Source organism: Larus michahellis, chromosome 9 (genome assembly GCF_964199755.1).
Source record: "Larus michahellis chromosome 9, bLarMic1.1, whole genome shotgun sequence".
Lineage (NCBI taxonomy): Eukaryota > Metazoa > Chordata > Aves > Charadriiformes > Laridae > Larus > Larus michahellis.
Window position 1 is genome coordinate 50,024,572 of NC_133904.1, and position 20,302 is coordinate 50,044,873.

The 20,302-nt window shown below is 50.7% G+C and overlaps 1 protein-coding gene across 1 annotated transcript in view; it reads left to right on the plus strand.

Annotated features, from left to right (window-relative positions):
* LOC141748334 (exocyst complex component 1-like) overlaps positions 1-20,302 on the plus strand; it is a 29,062-nt gene extending 8,760 nt beyond the window's left edge. Inside the window, exons 5-17 of the mRNA XM_074600244.1 lie at positions 2,329-2,556; positions 4,106-4,238; positions 5,375-5,484; positions 6,441-6,590; positions 7,232-7,325; positions 13,152-13,264; positions 13,495-13,605; positions 13,943-14,013; positions 14,611-14,851; positions 15,699-15,882; positions 16,409-16,608; positions 18,091-18,285; positions 18,401-20,302. Coding sequence (XP_074456345.1) covers positions 2,329-2,556; positions 4,106-4,238; positions 5,375-5,484; positions 6,441-6,590; positions 7,232-7,325; positions 13,152-13,264; positions 13,495-13,605; positions 13,943-14,013; positions 14,611-14,851; positions 15,699-15,882; positions 16,409-16,608; positions 18,091-18,285; positions 18,401-18,556 — 1,986 coding nt within the window. The 3' untranslated portion in view covers positions 18,557-20,302. The remainder of the gene's footprint in view (positions 1-2,328; positions 2,557-4,105; positions 4,239-5,374; positions 5,485-6,440; positions 6,591-7,231; positions 7,326-13,151; positions 13,265-13,494; positions 13,606-13,942; positions 14,014-14,610; positions 14,852-15,698; positions 15,883-16,408; positions 16,609-18,090; positions 18,286-18,400) is intronic.

Here is a 20,302-nt window from a genome sequence, read left to right on the forward strand (position 1 = left end):
ACTAGCACATGCATATATTTAAACATTTTTTTCCCCACGCCCTGGCGATAACACCTTGTCCTCCTCTTAACAAAACTAATCGCCCTCCGCTAACCCGTCTCTTCTGGGGATCGCGGAGCACCGCACCGACAGCAAGGACGCGCTTATCCGCTTCGGAGGGAAGGAAGGCATGGCTGGGGCGTGCGGGAGGCGGCGAGCTCTGATTTTTACATTGGTATTCCTGCGTCCTCGCAGCATCCCAGCACCCGCTGAAAGGCAGGCAGCTCCCGGCAGCTTTGTGCCGCTTCCAGCGGGAGAGTTATTACCCTCACCCGAGTGAGCGAGCGAGCGGCGGTTCTCCGGAGAGCCCTTTCCATCCTGCCGCTGGCACCGGGGATGCTTTGCTCCAGGCAAACCCCCCTGGGTCTGTTAAGCCCTAATCAGACAATCCGGAGGCGCGGCGGTGACAGGCTTGCAGGAGGTTTATGGCTGTAATTTAGGAACTTCGAATAAAATGCGAAGCTCCGGGCAGGGTCCCCGGTGTGCGGCTGGAAAGCAGCAGTCCGGGAGCGGGGCTGTTTGCCCCCTCGCACTGGACTGCGTAGGGTGGTTGGGCAACGGGCAAAAGGAGCACTGGCTTGGCATCGTCGGTGCTTTTGAAGGTGCAGATCTGCCTGCATTAGCAAGCCCTGCTTCAAAATCCCGCTGCCAAGTGAAACCTCTGCCTTCCCTGGGAAAGCCGCATCACTTTGCACTGGGGTAGCTTCACCTCCAGCCTTTGACAGAGATGCTTTGCTGTGCTGGCTGTGACATCGCGCTTTGCTTTTCCACAGAATCCCTCTGACCTTTCCACACCCCTTGTGAATCTGCCTACATCCGAAGCCATTCCCCGCAGTCCTTTCTTTCCCAGAACAACACTACCTTTGTCACAGGAGAGTGCAATCCATGCTTTTTTAAGGAGACCGAAGCCTTGGTGTCCTGGTGTGGGCTGCAGGGTGGCTCTCACACATTTCAGGGGCTTCTCCACGTTGCTCCAGCACCTTGTCCTGCATGGACCCCCCCCAGAGTGGAGCTGCTGGCTCATCTTCATCCCAATGGCAATGCAGGTGGAGCTTGGAGATGAGAAAGTCCCTAATACAGTGACCGTGGATGCCCAGCATCTGCTGTGCTTTCAGACACATTCCTAATTCAGACCACGGGGTAGGTCCGAGCCACCGTAACCTGACTTGGGTTGAGAAGACTTTGCTTCTCTCCCTCCTGTCGTTTCCCACCGACGAGCAGAGCACAGCGTGTCCTGGGGGGTGCGGGTCCTTCTGTTCTTCTTCATTTAATGAAAAAGACCTCAGATAATTGAAATATCAGCAAAGAAAAACTTCTTTAAAAGCTTTATTAACGGAGAGAAAAATAGCAGTCTGGAAGCCTTATGCCTCCCAGGCCCGTGCCTATTGATTGTTTTCTTTGATATTCCGCGTGGTACATAGGCCCTGAAAATGACACAATTAACATTTGGAAGCAGTTAATCTCTAGCGGAGCTTGTCGGCAGCAATTAGCATGCCGTTGTGTCTCTACCGCCCGTCAAAACAAACGCCTGAGATCCCCCTGGGCAAATTGTGCCTTCAGTTTCCATATTAGAGCCATATACACGTGCGTGTCTCATGCATGATTTAACTGGTTATTGATTCCACTGCCAGAGCAGCTCAGCTGGGTGACACCCTGGCAGCAGTGGCCGTGCCCGGAGCTCTGCTAAACGTGCTGCGACAGGCGCTTGGCATGGCCACGGTCTGCATAAATGCGTTAGAGCCAGGAAGAAATGGCCAGTGCCTCAAAGACCACGTGTTCCCTTACAAATAGGGTGGGACGGACACCCGGGCCCTCAGGGGGCTTCACCGGTTGTGGGGGCTGGGGGTTGGAGGCTCCGTGCAGTGTCCACCTGGGACTTTCCTAGCGCACAGAGGGAAAAGCGCGGTGCAGAAGCCAGCAGGGCTCAGTACCCTCTCCAAAGGCTGTATTCTGCTCATGGTCAGATTTGCCCGGCGACCCCATAGGAACCTCTTTGCTGTGGAAAATGGAAGTCGTCTGAGCATACACCTTGCTCAGGGAAGGGGTTTGTTCTGCCCTGGCACCTGCGACTTGCAGATGGTTACTGATACAGAGTTCAGCCAAGTGCAAAGATATGACATTGACCACGTAGTCATGCAGGACAGCTGCAATTATAATGGCATCTTGCTTGTTATAATGACAGGGGCTCTGCTTTGACGTGGAAGGGTGAAGGTCAGGATATTTGACTCTGAGAGGGTGGTGATCAGTCCCTGCGGCAGTGCTGAAACCCTCTGTTTCTCCATTTCACAGGCCAACCTTAGAGCCATGATCTCTTCTGAGAAGCAGATGACACAGCTGATGAGCTCCATTGACGAGGCCTTAGCAGAGGTGGCCAGAGTGGAGGAGACCTTGGAGATCTGTGATGAGTTACTGGGAAGCATGAAGCAGCAGATGGACCACATCCACCAGGAAAACTCCTTGCTAGATCGCATCGTTTCCAACAAGACAAGGCTGATGGATGAGATCCTCTTCCTCACGGTACATGAATTTGCAAAGACATAAATCTTCAGCCTGTTGAATCTGTCAGAAAAAAAAACTTTCAGTGAGCCCAAACGCTCCGAAAACTGTTATCTGGCTGCAAAGGCTACAGAGCTTTTCTGGCCTGGAAATGAGAGACTTTGTTGCCTTGATAATATAAGGACAACCACATGGCTGGGATGGACTGCTGGTGGACCAGCAGCAGCCACGGTGTGCGGTACCCTCGCTGCGGTCCAGGGCTGTAAGAGCGGTCCCCGAAGGTCCTTTCCGTGGGCAAGATGAGCCTCAGATAACGTAACGCCAAGGACCTTCACGCAGCTCTGCTGCCTTTCCCTTGGGATGCTGTGGTCTGCCTTTCACTAGCAGCTTTGGGACCTTCTTCTTACTCCCTCCGAGGCCGGTGGGGCAGTGCTCTTACCCTTGCACCCGGAGCACTGAGATCCTCCCAACCTTGTGCCTTCCAGGCATCCCTATGTCTGAGTTGTGGGATTTCTTGTGAGAAGCAATTGCCACGGAGGATAGCTGCTTTCTTCATCCCTCCAGGCGGTAGCTTTCAGTTTATATTTTTGTACTAGGGAAAACCAGCTCTCATTAGTAGGTAATTGCCATGTCAATAGCCAATAATCATTACCCAGGAATACGAAAGCACAGTACTTAACGAGCAATTAGAGCCAGAGCACACAACACCGGCCCCTGGTCAAAGCAGCTGCCCTCAGCACTGATAACCTGACACAAAGAGAAGCCCCTGGGGACTCGGAGTGGGTCCTGGGGCAAACTACACATCCACCATGGGAGAAGCGTTCTGGGCACTCCCTGTTGTCCTGGAAACGCTGTTTGTCCAGGGGATCTCTTGTTTCTTTTCCTACTTTCCACAGATGGAAGTTTCCCCATTTTCTCTCCTTTGCTTTATTTTTTTTTTTTCTTTTTTCCCCGCCCTTGAAAGTAACTTAACTTTTATGTCCGTGGCTGCCATCAGCTGTGTGCTTTGTGCATATCAGCCTCTCTCCGCATCCATGGTGGAATAAGGATTTTTTTCTGCAGTACCTCACAGCCACAGAGACACCGGGGCAGGGGACAGCACAGCCAGTGGAAAGACTCTTGATGAGCTCTGGGAATATGGGAAATTATTTACAAACATAGGATAGCATAAATGCGAGAGCTGTGCTGTAATAGCACAGCTAATCCTCCCTTCCACTGCTTATGGTGACCTCTACGCCATTGACCTTTTCATTTCTGAGTAGCTCAAGCTGCAGTTTCCTTAGCTTTTCCTTTCTCCTCTCCATCGCTTTGCTGCCAGCAGTGATCCCAGAGGTGCTGGTCCTTTGGAAACTCGTACCGAGGTTTGCCAGGGCTTCCTCTGGGACTGCTGCGGTAGTTACTCTGCAGACCTTTGTTTATGGTGGGGATAGAGCAGCATGGTCCTCTTGATGGACACATGCAGCCTGAAGGTAGCGCTTGGCTATTTCAAGCCAGCACCCTTCTGGATGGGGTGAGAAAGGATGAGAAGCTGGACGGGCTTGTACCTGCGCTTTTCTGGCTTTGTTTGCAGACCCGCCTCGACCTCAGCAGGGAACACTGTGATGCCTTGAGCCGGGCGGATCTTTCCAGCCCCATCAGAGTGAAAGCCTGCATTGCTGCAGCAGAGGCTTTATCTGGCTGCATGAACATCCAAGTCCAGCCCGGTGAGTAGAGAGCAGAGATTTATGCCTGCAGACAGCAGAGCCACCGGCTCATCCATGACCTGTGCTGCTCGCCAAGCACCATTCTGTGCTGTCCAGCCTCCGCAGGTGCCCCCGAACCCCTGAAGGTGTTCCCAGGAGTTAGCTCTCACCCTTGCTGGGCAGCCCTGGAGGCTGCCTGGGCAAAGGGGAAAAGAAATAGAAGGCAGGCACGTCTTTGTGAAGCTCGGCGGCAGCAGCGCTGAGCTGGGGTGTAAGGTGCAGAGCTACAAACACTATTTCCCTGCAGCGCACACGGAGCTGGGAGCTGGGGAAACAGGCTTGAAGGGTCAATTTTATTCTGGAAATATTGCTGAAGCTTTCAAAGTCTTCAGCAGCTTCGCCTAGACTCACAGTTAAGCAGGGCTGGGAAAGCCAATGTAACGTTACCTCGGAACATCCGTGGAGAAAAATGCCTGGCGGGGGGGTTGCTCCGTTCCTGGAGAAATCGAATCCATTGCAAAGGGCCGAGCTGAGGCACCCACACTCCCCCAGCAGGTCTGCAGGCACCTCCCTCTGGACCAGGCACTGGCTGGTCCGGTTTACATTAAAGTTGAGGCAAACTTATGGCAAGTATCTATACAATCCCTCTAGATACCTGACACAAGGCACCGTTGTCTGCCATCTGTGTACAGCACCTCTCGTAGTTCAGAAAGGAACTGGTGGAAAGACAAGTTTGGAAATTGTGGTCTCTTGGGGCAACCCAGTTGCCTGTACTTGAGCATGGAAAAAAGATAATTCGTTGTAGCAGCATCCACTGTGGGCGTTGTTGGAGACCTGCCGGCGTCCAGGGACTTGATCCTGGCATGAAACCCCTTGCTTTCCTTGTGAAGAGACTGGGCGTTTGCCCTCGGCCATCGTTGGACACATGGATGCTTTGCAATTATTTTTTCTTTTAATTTAGACTCACTCCCTCTCTGTATTTGCTTGGTACCACAGCAAATCCTCCTCCCTTTGTTGGCTTTTAGGTGGTAGCATTTATCCCAGAACTTGCTCCTTGAAGACCTGTTTTATTTGCCAGTGTGCTGAGTGATGTTTGTCTGCAGCCACGACAGCCCGTGCCGCTCCGTACCGCGATATTCTCTCTTTTTTTCCTCCAGGTTACCGGAAACTGCAGTCTGTGGCTGAGCAGCTGATCATGTTTGAAACACTCAAGCAGAACTTCGAGAACTCTTTCATCAGTCACATTACGACCATCTTCGAGCTGCAGGTGGGCTTCGCTCTTCATGCGGCAGCTCAAAATCCTGGGAGATTTGAATATTCTGGTAAAATAATACCAACAATGTAGGGGATGCCACCGCAAGAGGATTCTCCAAAAGTGTCTCCCCGAAGAGGTCTTTTCCCATGCCTTCACCCCGCTGTTCCCCTCCCAGCCCTCTGGCTTGTCTCGCAGGCACACAGAAGAAATCCAGCGGAATTCGGCATCCATCAGGCTATCAGGTTCCTTCCCGTGATGGTCATTAATCCTCTGGCCATGAAGATTTTTGCTTTAGATTTTCTTGTTTTACTTCGGGAGTGGTGGTGTTGTTCATCTGTTTGTAACACAAAATCCCAGGATAAAAGCCAATCCCTTGATCCTTTGACTAACATTTTCAAGCGCTCCTCTTGCAGTTTAAAAGTTGCGGTGGAAATATCTCTGTGGGGAGAAATCTGAAAAAAAAACGTTACTCTTCCAGATTTCATTTCATGAAGAGAAAAGGAGTGACTCCCAAATCTTTAGCATTAAATCCTTAAATCTTTAGCATTTACTTTCAAGCATTGGCTGTGGGAAGGGAAGTATCTGTCAGGGAACTGAGGGAACTGGGGGATCTCCATCCTTGGAGTATTTCAGACCTTGGCTGGACACATCCCTGAGCAGGGACAGTTTCCAGCATGGTCCTGAACAATGAGCTTTTCTTCTGTGTCTTCTCCTCACCGCTGTGCTTAGCTGGAGCATCCCATATATTACTGGTGGGCCAGCTCACTCCTCTGGGCTCAGAATTGTTCCCACGACACGGGATTAAAACTAGAGTTCAAAGTGATCACGCGTGCTCTGCTTCACCCTTTAAATTTGCTTCTCAAAACATGTTCACAACTGGAAATTCAAGGCCAGTTATGAAGCAATTATTTTCCAGAGCTTTTCAAGACTGTTTTATTTGACTCTTTCTGCCGTTTCTGTGGCTTTAGGGCAGCACTCAGGTCCCTGCTCTTGGTCAGCCTGTTGACAAGCTCTCTGCACCAAGCCATGGACTCCACCATGAGGAACTGGCACCCTACGCCCCGCTCATGGCCTGGCTGAGGAACGCCAACCCGGTTCTGTTCTGTGATCTCCCCAAGGTACGGCTGAAATCCTGAGCAAATATTGCAAACCATCCACCAGGAACAGATTAGTCAAACTGGCCAATTCGTGGTGAGAGCTTGGTTTCACCACACCCCTACCACCCACGAGCTTCCAGCTTTTGGCCCTTCTCGGAGAGTGTCTGGCCAACTTGGCCACAGGATGTTGGACCTCTGTACTTGACAATAAGCAGTCTGGGGCTTTGTGGTGGACATTGTGTTGAAGGAAAAGGTCTGAAATGCTAAAATTTGGTCTTTTTGCTTTCATCTGGCCACTTCTCTACTGAATGAGAGTGATAAGCATTAAATGAATGTGGTTCATCATCTACTTTATTCAACATTGCTTTATTTAAAAGGTTCTAGGGAAGGGGCATCCTAAAGTCCTTGGCCTCTTCTCTTAATAGGGACGTTGTTAAGTGAGCGAGCCGGTTCTTTTTATATCACTGAGGCTTGGTTTCTATTTTTCATGCTGGTTTTTGCCTTTCCGAAGGTCTTACACACCAAAACCAATAGGTCTGCTTCAGTTGCCATCTACTGACTTTCATTTTAAGTGGGCAGCTGCAGAAAAAGCTATGAAATGGGCGCAGTTCAGAGAGAGATGAGATACACCAGGAACTTCTGTGCCTGTCTTGTCTTTCCAGGTCTATGCCCAGAACCTCAGCAGACTCTATGACCGGGAAATCAAAGCCTTTTTTGAACAAGCCAAAACCTCCTTGTTAGGAAGAAGAAAAGGAAGTGAGTGATTTGCGAATATGACTTTCGGGCTGCTGAGCAGTGATTTAGTTGCAAGTGGGTGTCTTCCCCGCGCGTCTTCCCCAGATTTCGTGCCGTGAATTTACTTTCTCCTCCGCGGCCTGGGTCTGCAGCTGCGCGTGTCTGTACGTGACAAAGCTGACTCTGCCTCACACCAGGCGGCGTTTGCGTGAGCTGTGGCTCCCTGTACGATCCAGTTTTGTTTAGCTGCTTCTCAGAGCTGTAGCTTTTGTGCACCTTCCCTTCGCAGGGCTCGGAAATGATGCACGGGTGGCTGGGATCGTGTCCCGAGGAGCCATAAGAGAGGGGGACGTGGGACTGCCTGGCTGATGCTTGGTCCCTATTTCCTACAAGCAGAGCTGGTGACAGACTCCTCAGACACTCTTTTCCCTGTAAAGAGATGGCGCCAAGCCTGTCCCTGCAGACACGAGCGTATTCATAGCAATATTTGTGAGAGCAGAATGATTTCATAGCGAGCTGACTGTGGGGCTGTGTTGTCCCAAGGTGATCATTTCAACAGAAATCGCTGCATCTGACTCAAAAATATTCCAGCCGGGTGTTTCTGAAGATAAAAAGAGAAACTGATCTGTCTCCTCTGGAAGTTTTTGATTGCGCAGAAGTCACATTTTCCTTCAGCAAAACAAAGCACTGTAATGGAAAGTTCCATGCCAGCCTGGCCCTGCCTGAATGTCAAAAACCACTTCTCATGGTGTGTTTAGTCTATCAGAATGCTAGCGCGGCTCCTTCCAGCTCTGCACCTACTTCATCACTTGTGTCCACATCCTGGAGCCGGAGGACGAAGCCGAGGGGAAGAAATGGGTCTGGTGGCTGCAGGATCCCGGCGAAGGGCTCTGCCTCCCTGCAGAGGCTCTGCTGGCCCCACAGCAGCCATCATAGCAATAGCCCCTGTCCTACCCGGCTGCCCTGATATCTGCCCATCCCTTCTGGGGTGAAGCCCATGCCATCCTTGCGGGGTACTGGGGATGGTTAGGGAGCCTGGGCCGTGGGCAGCTGCAGGGAGCTACCCTGAAGCTCACCAGGCTGCAGGATCAGGCCACTGCACGTGATTTCTACTTCTGTAGCCCTCCAGGGCCCCTTTCTCTCCGTTTCTGAACTGGCCATAAAGGGCAGAGCTCATATCGGGGTGTTTTGCTTTAACCCCCTCCCTGCTCTGCGGAGCCGTGAAGAACCCAGGGAGTCTCAAGCAGGGACAGAGAGAGCCTGTGCTGGCAGCGACTTGCACAAGGGTGGGAGCAGGACGGTGCCTCTGCTGGCAGCTTTTCCCCTGCTGGAGGTGACAGAAGAAGGTTCCTCCACATCCCAAGCTCTGCGGCTGCGGGCTGGCCCTGCATCCCTCCGGGTGGGAGCACTCGCCATCGCTTTGTTCTGCGTCACGGCAGCTGCAGCAGCTCCCGCCTGGCCGAGGTGAAGGGGAACAGCATGGAGAAGCATGAGTGGAGCCCAGTGCTGGGTCCTCCCACCCTCTCGCCGCACTCCCAGTACTGCCCCAGTCTGTCCCAGTCCAGGCTGGGCCAACAGCAGCAGACGGCAGCGCCCAGATGCTGGTGGCTGTGTCTGAAGAGAAGGACACAGAAGCACTTCTCAGCTCCCGTTTTTGTGTGGGCATCACGGCCATATCAACATACCCACCACCCCTCCCAGCTCCTCCTGCCCAGTGCCAGCTCCCCTGGGAAAGACACCGGTCACACGTACCGGGAAAATGGCGTGGGACCACGAGACCAAACCACGATGGGCAGTGCTGGCAGTGTCCCGGTACCTGCAACGGAGCACACGATCCTGAAAAGAAAGAAGGAAAATTTCACCTAAATCGTCTTTTGCCACTGGAAAGAAGAGGAGGGGAAAAGGAAAAACACTCAGGCTTTTTCTCCCCACTACTCGTCATTTTCAAAACTGTATCCCCTTTGAAGAAAGAAAGAGACAGTAGAAGCTCAGATACTAATCCTTAATTAAAATGTTCCTTTTTGAAATTTTGCTAGAAATGGAGATAGCAAACACCTCCAGGAAAAATCTTCATCGGAAACGTATTTTTCCATGCCAGAATGATTTGCCACAGCATGAGGCCAAGAGAGGGAAAAACAGGGATCAGAACCTCCCTGCTACTTCCAGCAGAAAAAGTAGTGACATGATAAAAAGGGTGAAAAATTGAGTTGTATGGGGAAAGTCAATAGGACATTGTTACTCTCTTGTAATTTAAAAACAAGGTAACGGGCAATTAAATCAGAGGGACATGCTGAAAAGAGATGATAGGAAATTATTTGTGTGTAATGCCATTAACCTGTCGTACTTGTTGCTACAAGCTGTCACTGACGCTGGAGGACTCAGGAAGGCCTCTAGCAAGAAGATAACAGGAAAATAAAGTGAGGCGGTAATAATAGTCCCAGGATAATGCTGAAATATGGACTTTCTGAAAAAGGATAGCATTTCATAAAAGCTGTAAAGGAAGACACTTCTCCCATGGGGCTGTTACAACACACGTTGCCACCCGGAATGTCCTCCTCCCTCCTTGGAGCTGCCAGGGACCCAGCAGTGCCGGGGCACTCGGTGCATCGCTCGTTGGATCTGGGCTATCCACCCTTTGAAGGCTTTGGCAGTCCCCACTGCTGCCATCTGGACACCAGGGAGGACACCAAGCAGACGGGGATGGGCTGGTGACCACCCCTCGTGAGGATGGAATGGCCCCGGTGGAGGGCCCCGAGCAGAACAGAGCACCGCTCCTGTGCCTCCTTTCCAGCTCGTCAGAGATGCGGGGCCTGGGGAAAGCTCTCCCGTGTGATTATGGCAGTGGTGTATTGGGACAGGACGCGGCCAGTTCACGTGTCTCTCCAGGGCTCGCTTGCTTTTGCCATCGCTGAGCTGCTACGCAGCCGGCGCTGGGGCTCGTCCTTGTGGATGCCCACCACTGCCCACCCTACTTAGGAGAAGGGGTGTGCGCACCCATAAAGCCGTCATTGTCATGAGATGTTCTGGTCAGGACCAATTTGCTCCCAGCTTCCAGGTGTTTTATGCCTCACTCACGCGGGGACCGGCTCACCAGGCAGCTCCTGCACCCAGCCCAGCAGAGAGGGCACATGGCTTCCCTCGCCTGCCGCGGCGGGTAAAACTAACAGCTAAAAAAAGGATAACGTTCCTCTCATACACTGCTCTCCTCCGCGCCTGGACACGGCGTTTCCTGGGGAAACGTGCTCTTTCTCGCTTAAAAATAGGAATTCCTGATAAGAGGTAATGAACGTACTGGCAGCAGGCAAGCCTGGGGAGTTAGCGATGGGGATGCAAACTCCGATCTGTGGTTTATAAGATAAAGTGATCAAGCCCCATTTCCCGAAGACGGGTGATTGCTTTTTATTTAAACAGAAGGAAATAACAAAGATTGTGTAGAGGATAAAGAGGCCCCGGTTCCTATTTCCAAAGTGATTGATGGGCTCCGAGCAAGGGACTTAATTCTGCTGGGCGATAGAAAATAAAAACACACAAGTTTTGTCTCCTCCCAGAGAACAGCTGGGTCGTCTCAGAAAGCCATTAAAATGGGGGACATTGCAGGGGCAGAGATGGCTATTTAAGAAGCCTTTTATGAAAAGGGACTTGTTAAATAAAATAATTTAAAAAAAAAGATAGTGTAGGGCATGTGTTGCAGCCAGTCTGCCTGATCCCCTTTTGGAAATGAACTTTGTCTGTCGCTAACGCCTATGTGAGTCCCATAAAATGGGAGTAATTAAAATCCCAGGAGAAAATCCAGTGTCTGTGAAACCCACTGCAGCAATAGAAGGACACCTTGATGTCTACAAGGCCGTTGCTGCACCGTTGTAAACCACCAGCCTGGTGCTGGTGTCGCTCCTGTGGCCAGGATGAGATGTGATGAGTTTTGCCGGTGCTGAGGTGTGCTGGTACCGCGCTTTGCTCCCGGGTATGAGAAGAGGTCTGGGACAGGTAGGAAGCCCCAGGCTCGGTTGGGGATGCTCAGCCCATTATTATGGTGAGCAGGATGCTGAAATTACAGCCACCAACCACATCACTGTAGAGTGCCATTACTAATAGAGGGAATTTTTAGAAAATTGTACCCATGGAGCTTCTGCCAGCTGCAGAAAGGTGCCTTCCCTGGAGCTTGGGGTGCCACCAACTGAGATTCACCTTCCTGCCCCTGAAGAACCTGGGACAAAGCAGGAGGGAGAGCATGACGTCCCTCGGGGGGTGAGGGTGACCTCTTGGCTCAGCAGAGTCAGCAGCACCCCGGCAACGCACGCACGGGTCCTTTTGCCGAAGGATCCTGGCAGCAATGGGCCCTGAAAGGGAGCACGGCCTCTCCCAGCTGCCGGGGAACCTCTGCAGACCCCTGCTGAAATGTTTTCTGCAAAATTGGTTGGTCTCCGGCTGTTTCGCAGGGAAGGTTTGGCTTTGATGAAGTTCTGCGGGAGCCTCATCCAAGGTCTTCCCTGATGTTTCACCCGCTCAGTGCTCCCCGGCGTGAGCCGCTGCGTGGATGAAAGCCCAGGCTGCAAGGACACTTGCCTGATAACATCCCTCATCCCGCCTTTAAAGTGTCGCAGGCTCGCGCTAGCTCGCCGTGCCTCTTTCTTTCTACTGATTACCCTGGCAGTGAATTTTTAGGGTTGAGTCCCTGCCCTCACAAAGGATTATTTATGTTGATCGCTTCTAAATATACCACCTGGTGATTTATTGCCGTGTTTCAGCGTTATGGGAGAGTTCAGAAGGCAAAACCCAAGTGGTTTACAATTAATTGTGAGCCAATAATTAAGTCTTTTCTCCTCATTTTCCCATTCCCTTTTCCACACTAAAATTTACAGGCTCGTTAAATTCTTTCCTGCTTGCTATGGGGAGATATTTTTTCCTGGTTTTGCCACTTCCCAGCAAATGAAATTATCATCGCCCATTGCATAAGGCTGGGAAAAAGATTATGAAGCAGCTTATTAATTTTCTCCATGGTTTTAGCAAGGCTGAGGTTGCGAGCAGGGCTGTCTGTCATCTCTCATCCCTGCTCAGCGCGTAGGACATCTGACAGCGCGTAGGACATCTGACAAATCCTTTCCAAAGGTAAAAGCCCTGCAGGTAGTGGCTCGAATAAGACTATTTCGGATGTCATGGGAACTGGAGAGCTGTCCTGACTCACCCCGGGCCTCTGGGGTTAATGGAATGATACCAACTTTTAGAATTAATTAGGAAATAATATGGATGTTTCCCCACTGGTTTCTTTCAGTGAGTATAATAGTGTTTTTGCAATGCACATTTCAAAGAAATTTTTCAACTTTTCCACATAAGCCAAGCACCCAGTGAAAACACTGTGGCAAAAACTGCTAATGTTTCAGAAGTATACTAATTTCCAGGCGAATGTTTATCATTTTAGGCGGCTAGTTTTTGAAAAAAGCCAACCCTCTCCCCTGTATGGATATTGTTTTATGGCTGTTTACCATCAAAACTAAGCAAGAAACATCTTTCCTGAAATGTTTCTGCCGATTTATGCTCTTTTCACCTAGGATTTTTCACTCCCCAGTCCTCAAGAGTTAGTACTAAGCACTAAATAGCACAGGGGTAAACATCACAGACGCTGAAATAAAAAAAGGGTGATGAAGAAGAGAGAGAGATGGATGAGAAGGCAGGCAAAAAAAACGAGAACAAACCCTGCATGCCCTGTATATCTGACTCCAACAGGAAAAGGCCAATTCACACATAAGATCAGGCATAAAAAGAGACATTTAAATCTGTTAAAATGATCAAAGGAGCTGGAGAGGACAAGTGGGATGGAGACGTCTAACCACCTACCAACATACCGTGCAGGTCTTCAGGAAAGCTTAGAGAAGCCGATGGGGAGCAGGCAGCAGTCTCGATGGAGTCTCCCTGGGAGCAGAGAAGGTCAGGAGGACACACCGGACAAAGGCAACGTCATCAAGGTAAGCAGCTGAGGTCTCCCAAAGGGCTCACATGTCCCAGGGGGGCTGTGCCAGTGCTGCAACCCATCCTGTGGACCTTCCTCTGGTTCTGGGTACCTGGAGGAGAAGCAGAGATGTTCTGCGCTGCTGACCTGGCTTAGACGTCACTTCAGGTGGACATGGACATCTACTCCGGTGTCCTCAGCATGTGCTAGAAGGGTTTTCTAACATGTCGGATGGTTTCTAAGCAGATGTTGGAGCAGGTGCTGAGAGAGCTGCAGCCCCTTTGCACCGCGGAGCAGCAATTCATTGAGAAATTCTTCCAGTTAAGCCAGGATCCTGCAAACCTGCAGGTGCTGGAGGTAAGTGTGAGGGCTATGTTCTCTCCAGTCCCATTAGCCAGTCCTCCTTCCAGCTTGATACACGCCTCAGCAGGCACAGTGGAGTGGCTGCTTACCTCTATCAGATACCTGAGCTCTCCTGGGGTCTGGTCCTCTATCAGCTGGCAGTGGCGGGGAAGCTCAAGATCTCCTGGTGGCAGAGGAGAATTGAATTGATAGCTCCAGCAAAATCACTGGATCTCTAAGCGTTAAACACAGGACTCCAGTACGAGGCAGCAGAAATGAAACCCAGATGTCAAGTTTTCTTCTCTGAGGGAGGGCAAACAGGTCATAATTTCCATCCCATTCTTTCTTGCAGGCATCTGCCACTAGGGGAGGAGAGAGTACGGCACCTCCAGAGGACCCTCCTTGCACCAAGCCTCGGAGCCAGTACGTGGGTGATGAGATACAGCTGGCTGCTCTGATGGGGACATGGTCTAGAGTGTCCTACAGGAACTGCCCGAGCAACAGATGGAGACATTTTTATTCACTCTTGACCATTCTGATGTCTACTAAGTGGTCTCAGGTTTGCACCCTGCATAGCAAAAAACCAGGCGACATCGTAGCTGGGCATGCAGAGAGGCTGAGCAGAACCTACTGGTTGTGCCTCTCCCCAGCACAGCGTCCCTGCTTTAGGGTGGAGCAGAAAGCGAGGTTTATGTTTCATGCAAAACCCTATGTTTTGAGCAGTTTTATTTTCTTATGAGCAATGTCATAAAGTTTCATGTCTACGGAACAGAAATCTTACAAAAAACATCAGCATGAAAACACTGAAATTTTTCATTTGGCTGGCAGAACAGGACACTTCAATGCCCTCCCACGAGCAGAGATGGCGAAAAGTTGAAAGATGACCCAAGCAAAAACAGGCCCCACTGAGATATAGGCGGCTTTGATCCTTTCTTTAGCTTTGCGCTTGCCTCTGCAGCTGGCCACAGGGCCAGTGCCCCTCCCCATTTTATTACTTACTTGTTTTGTTTTGTTTTTAAGACTAGAAGAACCTACGACCCGGCTGCTGAGTGAGATCTTCAGTTGCCTGGAACCGGAGCTGAGAGGATTTCTAGATGTCTGCAATAAGGTCCACCCATTCGGCTGCTTGCAGGTCCTGGTTACCTTGAATGACTCCGTCTTTGAGATGTGGGGCTTTTCCTCAGCTCTCCCCTCGTCCTTCCTCAACGCTGTCCTGGGCAACATGCTGCTCCTGGCCAAGAGCAGCTTCAACAAATACATTGTGAGTGTCAGTAGGAGTAAGCCCAAACAGACCTGGGTGATGTCTGACCTCCTCCTGAATCTTCTAAACTTCTAACATGGTCTTCATTGAAGGCAGTATGGTTTACTTCAGGCAGGGATCCGGCTCTTTGGTTTTGGGAGGACTAGACCCTTGTTGCATCTACAATTGCGTGTGTGTGAGGGATGTGGGATACAATACACCTAAGTGCCATCTGTGCCTCCTCTTACCAGGATGGTCAAACCAAAGGGGTTTCCCCCATACAGAGTACTGGGAGGCTGTGGGAGCAATGGCAGCATGTCAGATGGTTGGAGCCAAGCTCTCCTATTGGCACAGCAGGACATGCTCTGGGACAAATCGGCAGGGAGGGGACCAGTGGGCAACAGCAGCAAGAGCTCATCAGAATTGGCCAAGGAACCTGGCTCTGAGTCCCCTGAGGTTGAGGGAAGCCACATATTGACATCAAACTGTGTTCGTGCCAAGACCTGGAGCAGCAAGTCTGCTCATGAACCAGCCTGAGAAGGGCAGGACGTGGCAGTGGTGAAGACCTCTGCCCGAGGAGCTGCGGGGGTCTGCGTGGGGGGGTTGCAGCACTGTGTCTGAGCAAAGAACCACATGGCTGGGGAGACCAGGTACGCCAATGCCAGGAGGGCAGCTAGCGCAGCTTCACATCCAGCCTCAAACAAGAAAGCTCACGTGTCGTCTTCCTATAGAAGACACTCTAAATGAAGAAAGTAGTACACACGACTGATTACGTTGCTTGTTTTCTGGCCTGTGCCTCAGCGTGACATAAAATAAGGATGGGGCCACATCAGGTCTGACAGTGCTGTGTCTTGTGTGTTGTTGCCAGGGGACCTTGTGCAAAGACATCGAGGAGGCAAAGATGCCCAGCAAGATGAAAGGCGGGATCCTGCCCTCTGTGAGCCGCTTTGAGGAGTTCGTGGACTTCTCGGAGGAGGTGTTCAGGACAGCTCGGCGGAGAGGGGAGCTGGACAAAGCACACCTCCAGCTGGCTGGCAGCGTCTTCAGCAGCAGTGAGTACAAAGGCTGATGGCTGGATGCATCAGTCAGACAAATCATGGAATGGTTTGGGTTGGAAGGGACCTTAAAGATCATTTAGTTTCAAACCTCTGCTGATGAGACAACCTAATCACATGTTTTACTGCCATGAGTGAGAAGGGCCCCCTCTGTTCTGCATGCGCAACGAGCTTCTCAGGCTCTTGCCTTCTCCAGACCAGTTGGCGAGTGTCTGGCAGCATGGTGAGCCATGCCTCCACTCAGCAGGCTGAGCGTGTGCCAGGCCAATGTGCTGCTCTGGCACCCAGGTCAGAAACAGATTTGGACAGGGCTGGACTTGGATGTCTCTGCAACCTTTTGGGTAAACAGTTATTAAACGTCATGACCCCAAAGCTCTGCAAGGCAAGGTGGTTGAAGAGCTAAGCAACCTGTGATGATGCTCTCCGCTGGTGACCTGAGCCTGACGGAGTCTGCGTCTCATCTCCCTTCTGACCCAGCCTGCAGGGTCTTCTCTCCACACCTGATGTGTTCCTTTCTTTTAAGTCAATAGTCTGTCCTCAGCAAACCTGAAGGTGAACACAGATATGGTCATGATGGAAAATTTCCACCACATTCACTGCTTCCTGTGCCAAAAGAAGATCCACTGCCTGGAGGGCAAGAAGAGAGAAGCCAAACAAAGGTATAGCGAGCACATGGAGAAATATGTCATCAAGTACCTGGGCCAGCCACTGGAGAAGCTCAATGTGAGTACAGGGTAAACTGAGCCTTCCCTGGGTCTCAAAGGGCAAAATCATGAATTAACTGGTGTTCAAATCACCCCACCCCAAATCCAGCCTGGGATTATATTAGTGTGTTGTCACATCCCCAGTGTCCTCACACCTGCTCTGGCCACTTGCTGCTGGGTTTCACCGTGCAGCACAGCCCCAGCAGGAGCTGGGCTCAGTAGCATCAGATGTTGCTACCAGCTCTGCAACCCAGCGTCCATCCGGCGGCCTGAGGACCCGTTCAACCCCTGCTCTGGGTTGCGTGCCTGCATCTGGCAGACGCTGACTTATTTTTGCACGGCTGCCTGGTCTCATAAGTCTAACACAGCTTCTCGCTTCCCGAGCGGCTGCTTTCTTAACTGAGCTAAGAGCATCTGGCTTTGCTAACGCAAACAGGCATCCCCCTTCCTCCCAGAGACGACGGCTGCTCCCAAGACCCCTCCTCCCTCTGCTCCTTCTCTATTCTCACTGGCCTAAAATGTCTCACAGACTGAGATCAGCTTGAATTATTCATAGGGCCTGTTACTTTCAATTCGTTTCCAGTCTTTGCTGTCAAACATCTTGTAGGTTTGACTGGAAGATCAGCTCGGTGTCTCATGCTACCTGCAGCCCTGCGATGTTAATGGCTTCAAACTCTTCCTCTGTGAGGGAAAGTATAATTTCATTGCTTACCACAAAGCAAAACGAGTAACATATGAAGGTACTTGGGTTGCATTCTGCTTGGGGATTTCCAGAGTCCTGACATGGCCTTCTCTAGCAGACCACATGGCTCTTCAGGTCTGAGCACGGTTGACTAACATCAAGAGAAGTTGCGAAGGGGCCTAAGTAATGTAGGAGCCCATTTCTGGTTTTGAAAACAGCTTATACGTTTAAGAACCTCCTTCCATCTGAAAATCTTTAGGATTTAGGATATTTCTCCACAGCAAAATTGCAGTGAAAGCAATTTTCTGAAAGCAGCTGAGGTTTGTATCTCTGGGGGTTGGCATAGCCCTGGGCTTTCAAGCAACAGCCATGCTCGGGGTGGGACACGCGCTTTTGAAACTCCTCCCTACGGAACGGCCTTTTCTGCTTTCATAAAAAAAATCTTGGAAGAACTGAGGAAACTTGAGTTTTGCTTTACACTTCTGCAGATTCTGGGATCCCCCAGGCCCACCTCTGGCTCCAAACCCTCTGTAGGTAGCAAAGCTGTATGAAGCACCAAGGAACATGAGTGATTTTTTCCAGCAGTCCCATTGCTCCGTGGTACTGCAACCCTTAGAGATGCCGTTTGCTAAGCAGGGAGGGAAGAGAACTGATGAAATTCCCTATGCCCTGCTTTCCTGGAGGATAAAAAAATCTCCATACTTCATTTCCATTTAATTAGACATGGGAAGGGAACTGAGGAAAGCAATCAGGTTTCTGCCCTGACGCAGGAGTCCGCCTTAGGGCGGCTCATCAGTGAATGTCTCCTTGCCTTTCCAGCACTTCTTTGAAGGGGTGAAAGCCCGTGTGGCCCAAGGGGTGAAAGAAGAAGAGGTCAGCTTTCAGCTGGCCTACAGCAAGCAAGAGCTGAGGAAGGTCATTGAAAAATACCCTGGCAAGGAAGTAAAAAGAGCCCTTGAGACCCTCTACAGGAAAATCCACAAGTACCTCTCCCCAGAGGAAAACCTTTTGCCGGTAACTGGAGCGTGATCTGGGTGTAACGTTATGATGTTTTGCAGGATTCAGGACTGCAAAGCACGTATAGCTGTCACGGGCTGTTGGAAGGTGCTGATGGTCTGTTTTCCCTTAGGTGGTGTGGCATGCTATGGAGCAGGAGTTCATACGTCAGTACCAGGAGTTTGAGGATCTGATCCAACGTTGTTATGCAGGGTCAGGGATTGCCATGGACTTCACCATGGAGGACTTGCTGAGCTACTTCAACTCTATCACTCTGTCCCACATGTAGAGGGAACCCTCTCTGGATGTCTGCTGGGAGCCACTCAGGAACCCTTGCCTGCAGCTACACCTCTAAGGAGCTAAACTCCAAACCCTTCCCAAGCTGAAGTTTGATATAATGCGGTCCCATCCTGAACTGGAGCCAAAGTGCCTCCAACTTATTGGTCTTAGGCTAGATCTCCCTTGGGGAAGTGAAGTTCTCAAACCCAAACCACAGCTTCAAGAAACCATTATGCAGCTAGTAAAAAAAAAAAAAAAGCCTTCCAAACCTCTGATTTCTGCCAAACCTCACGCCAGTGCTGTACCTCTTCAGTAGACCGCTTCCCAGACCAGCTGAGTAGCGAAAGACATCTTTTCTCCAGGAACTCTCTCCTGTTTTTCTACTCTCAAATTTCACAGTGAACCCGTGCTAAACAAGAATATTACAACACACTGAGACACCTGGATGTGTGCGGTGTTACTATTTCCAGGTGTCAGAATGTGCACCGTTGCTCTACCAGCTCTTCAGTAGAGACAGATGAAAGTTCAGAGATATTGATGTGAAAAGTTTTATTGCTTTTAGCTGAGAAAGGCTTTACTTACATGCAAAGTGGAGTGGAGCGAATGCTACGGTTCTAGAGATCCAAACTGGTGTCTCAGGGAGTCGCCTGTTCTTACGCCATTGTCTTATGAAGCATCCCATAGCAGCGTCACGACTTGCTAATATATTTTTGTTGTTGAAAATACGGCCTCTGTATCCCATGATGATAACCATGGGGCTAACATACTGAACATTATAACTTTCTCTCCAAAAAAATGAAGAACTTGAACTCTTTGGTTCAGTACAAAATAACAATCGTGACAACATACTGATGGTACAGGGCCAAGGACCAGGATGTCAGTCTATAAACTGAAACCCAGACCAGCAGGGTCATTGGTCAGGTAGGGGCACATCTGGAGCTAGACTAGGGACCAGCACCCCTACACCAAAAGTCAGGCATGGAGGAAAGGCCTCGAGAAGAGCTTAAATATGCTCCAGGACCCATGGGTGTGGGTGAAAGCCCCGGGTGAGGTTGGTCAAGGCTATTAAGGCCAATTAGTGCCCTCAAAGCCTTCTCAGGTGTTAATGGTTCTGTTACTAGCACCTGTGGGAACAGCTTTGGGAGTTTTAGTAAAGAAAAGACATTAGGATTTTTCCTATGAAAATGAGGTTTGGGAGGTCCACCTGCCACTTGTCCCACTGTCTGCCAGCCCCATTGTGTAGCTATTGAACCTCTTCACCTGGAGTGGACAGGACGTCAGAAATCACCAGGACAGTCAGCTCCTGCATGTCTTGTGGAAATTGGGCTGATAAAAGAGGTGTCGACGGCCTCCTCCAAGTGAGGTCGCAGCATGAGCCGAGCAGCTCTCTGTCCTGCTTGCCCCACTCCAGGCCAGCTGGCACAAGTCTTCTGTAGAGCCTGCAGGAGTGGGCTGTCACCTGTGTTTTGAAAATAAATGCAGTCTGTTTTCCGTAATTACCCTCCGGGCAGGTTTATGAGCCTCTTTCCCCATTCGGAGCATTGGCCTCCTCTTCTTTTTCTGTTGTTTTGTGTTGAGACCAGTGGCAGTTGCCCCACTGGAAGACTCCTGAGGGACACCACCCAGCGCAGAACAGCCCTTCACTGGGCTCCGGCTGCGGGATTTCCACCTCGGCTCTGCCTCCTCCAGTGGGGGTAAACCCACAGTGACTTCAACACAAGGAAGGCACGAGAGTGGTGCTGCATGTGCTGGAATG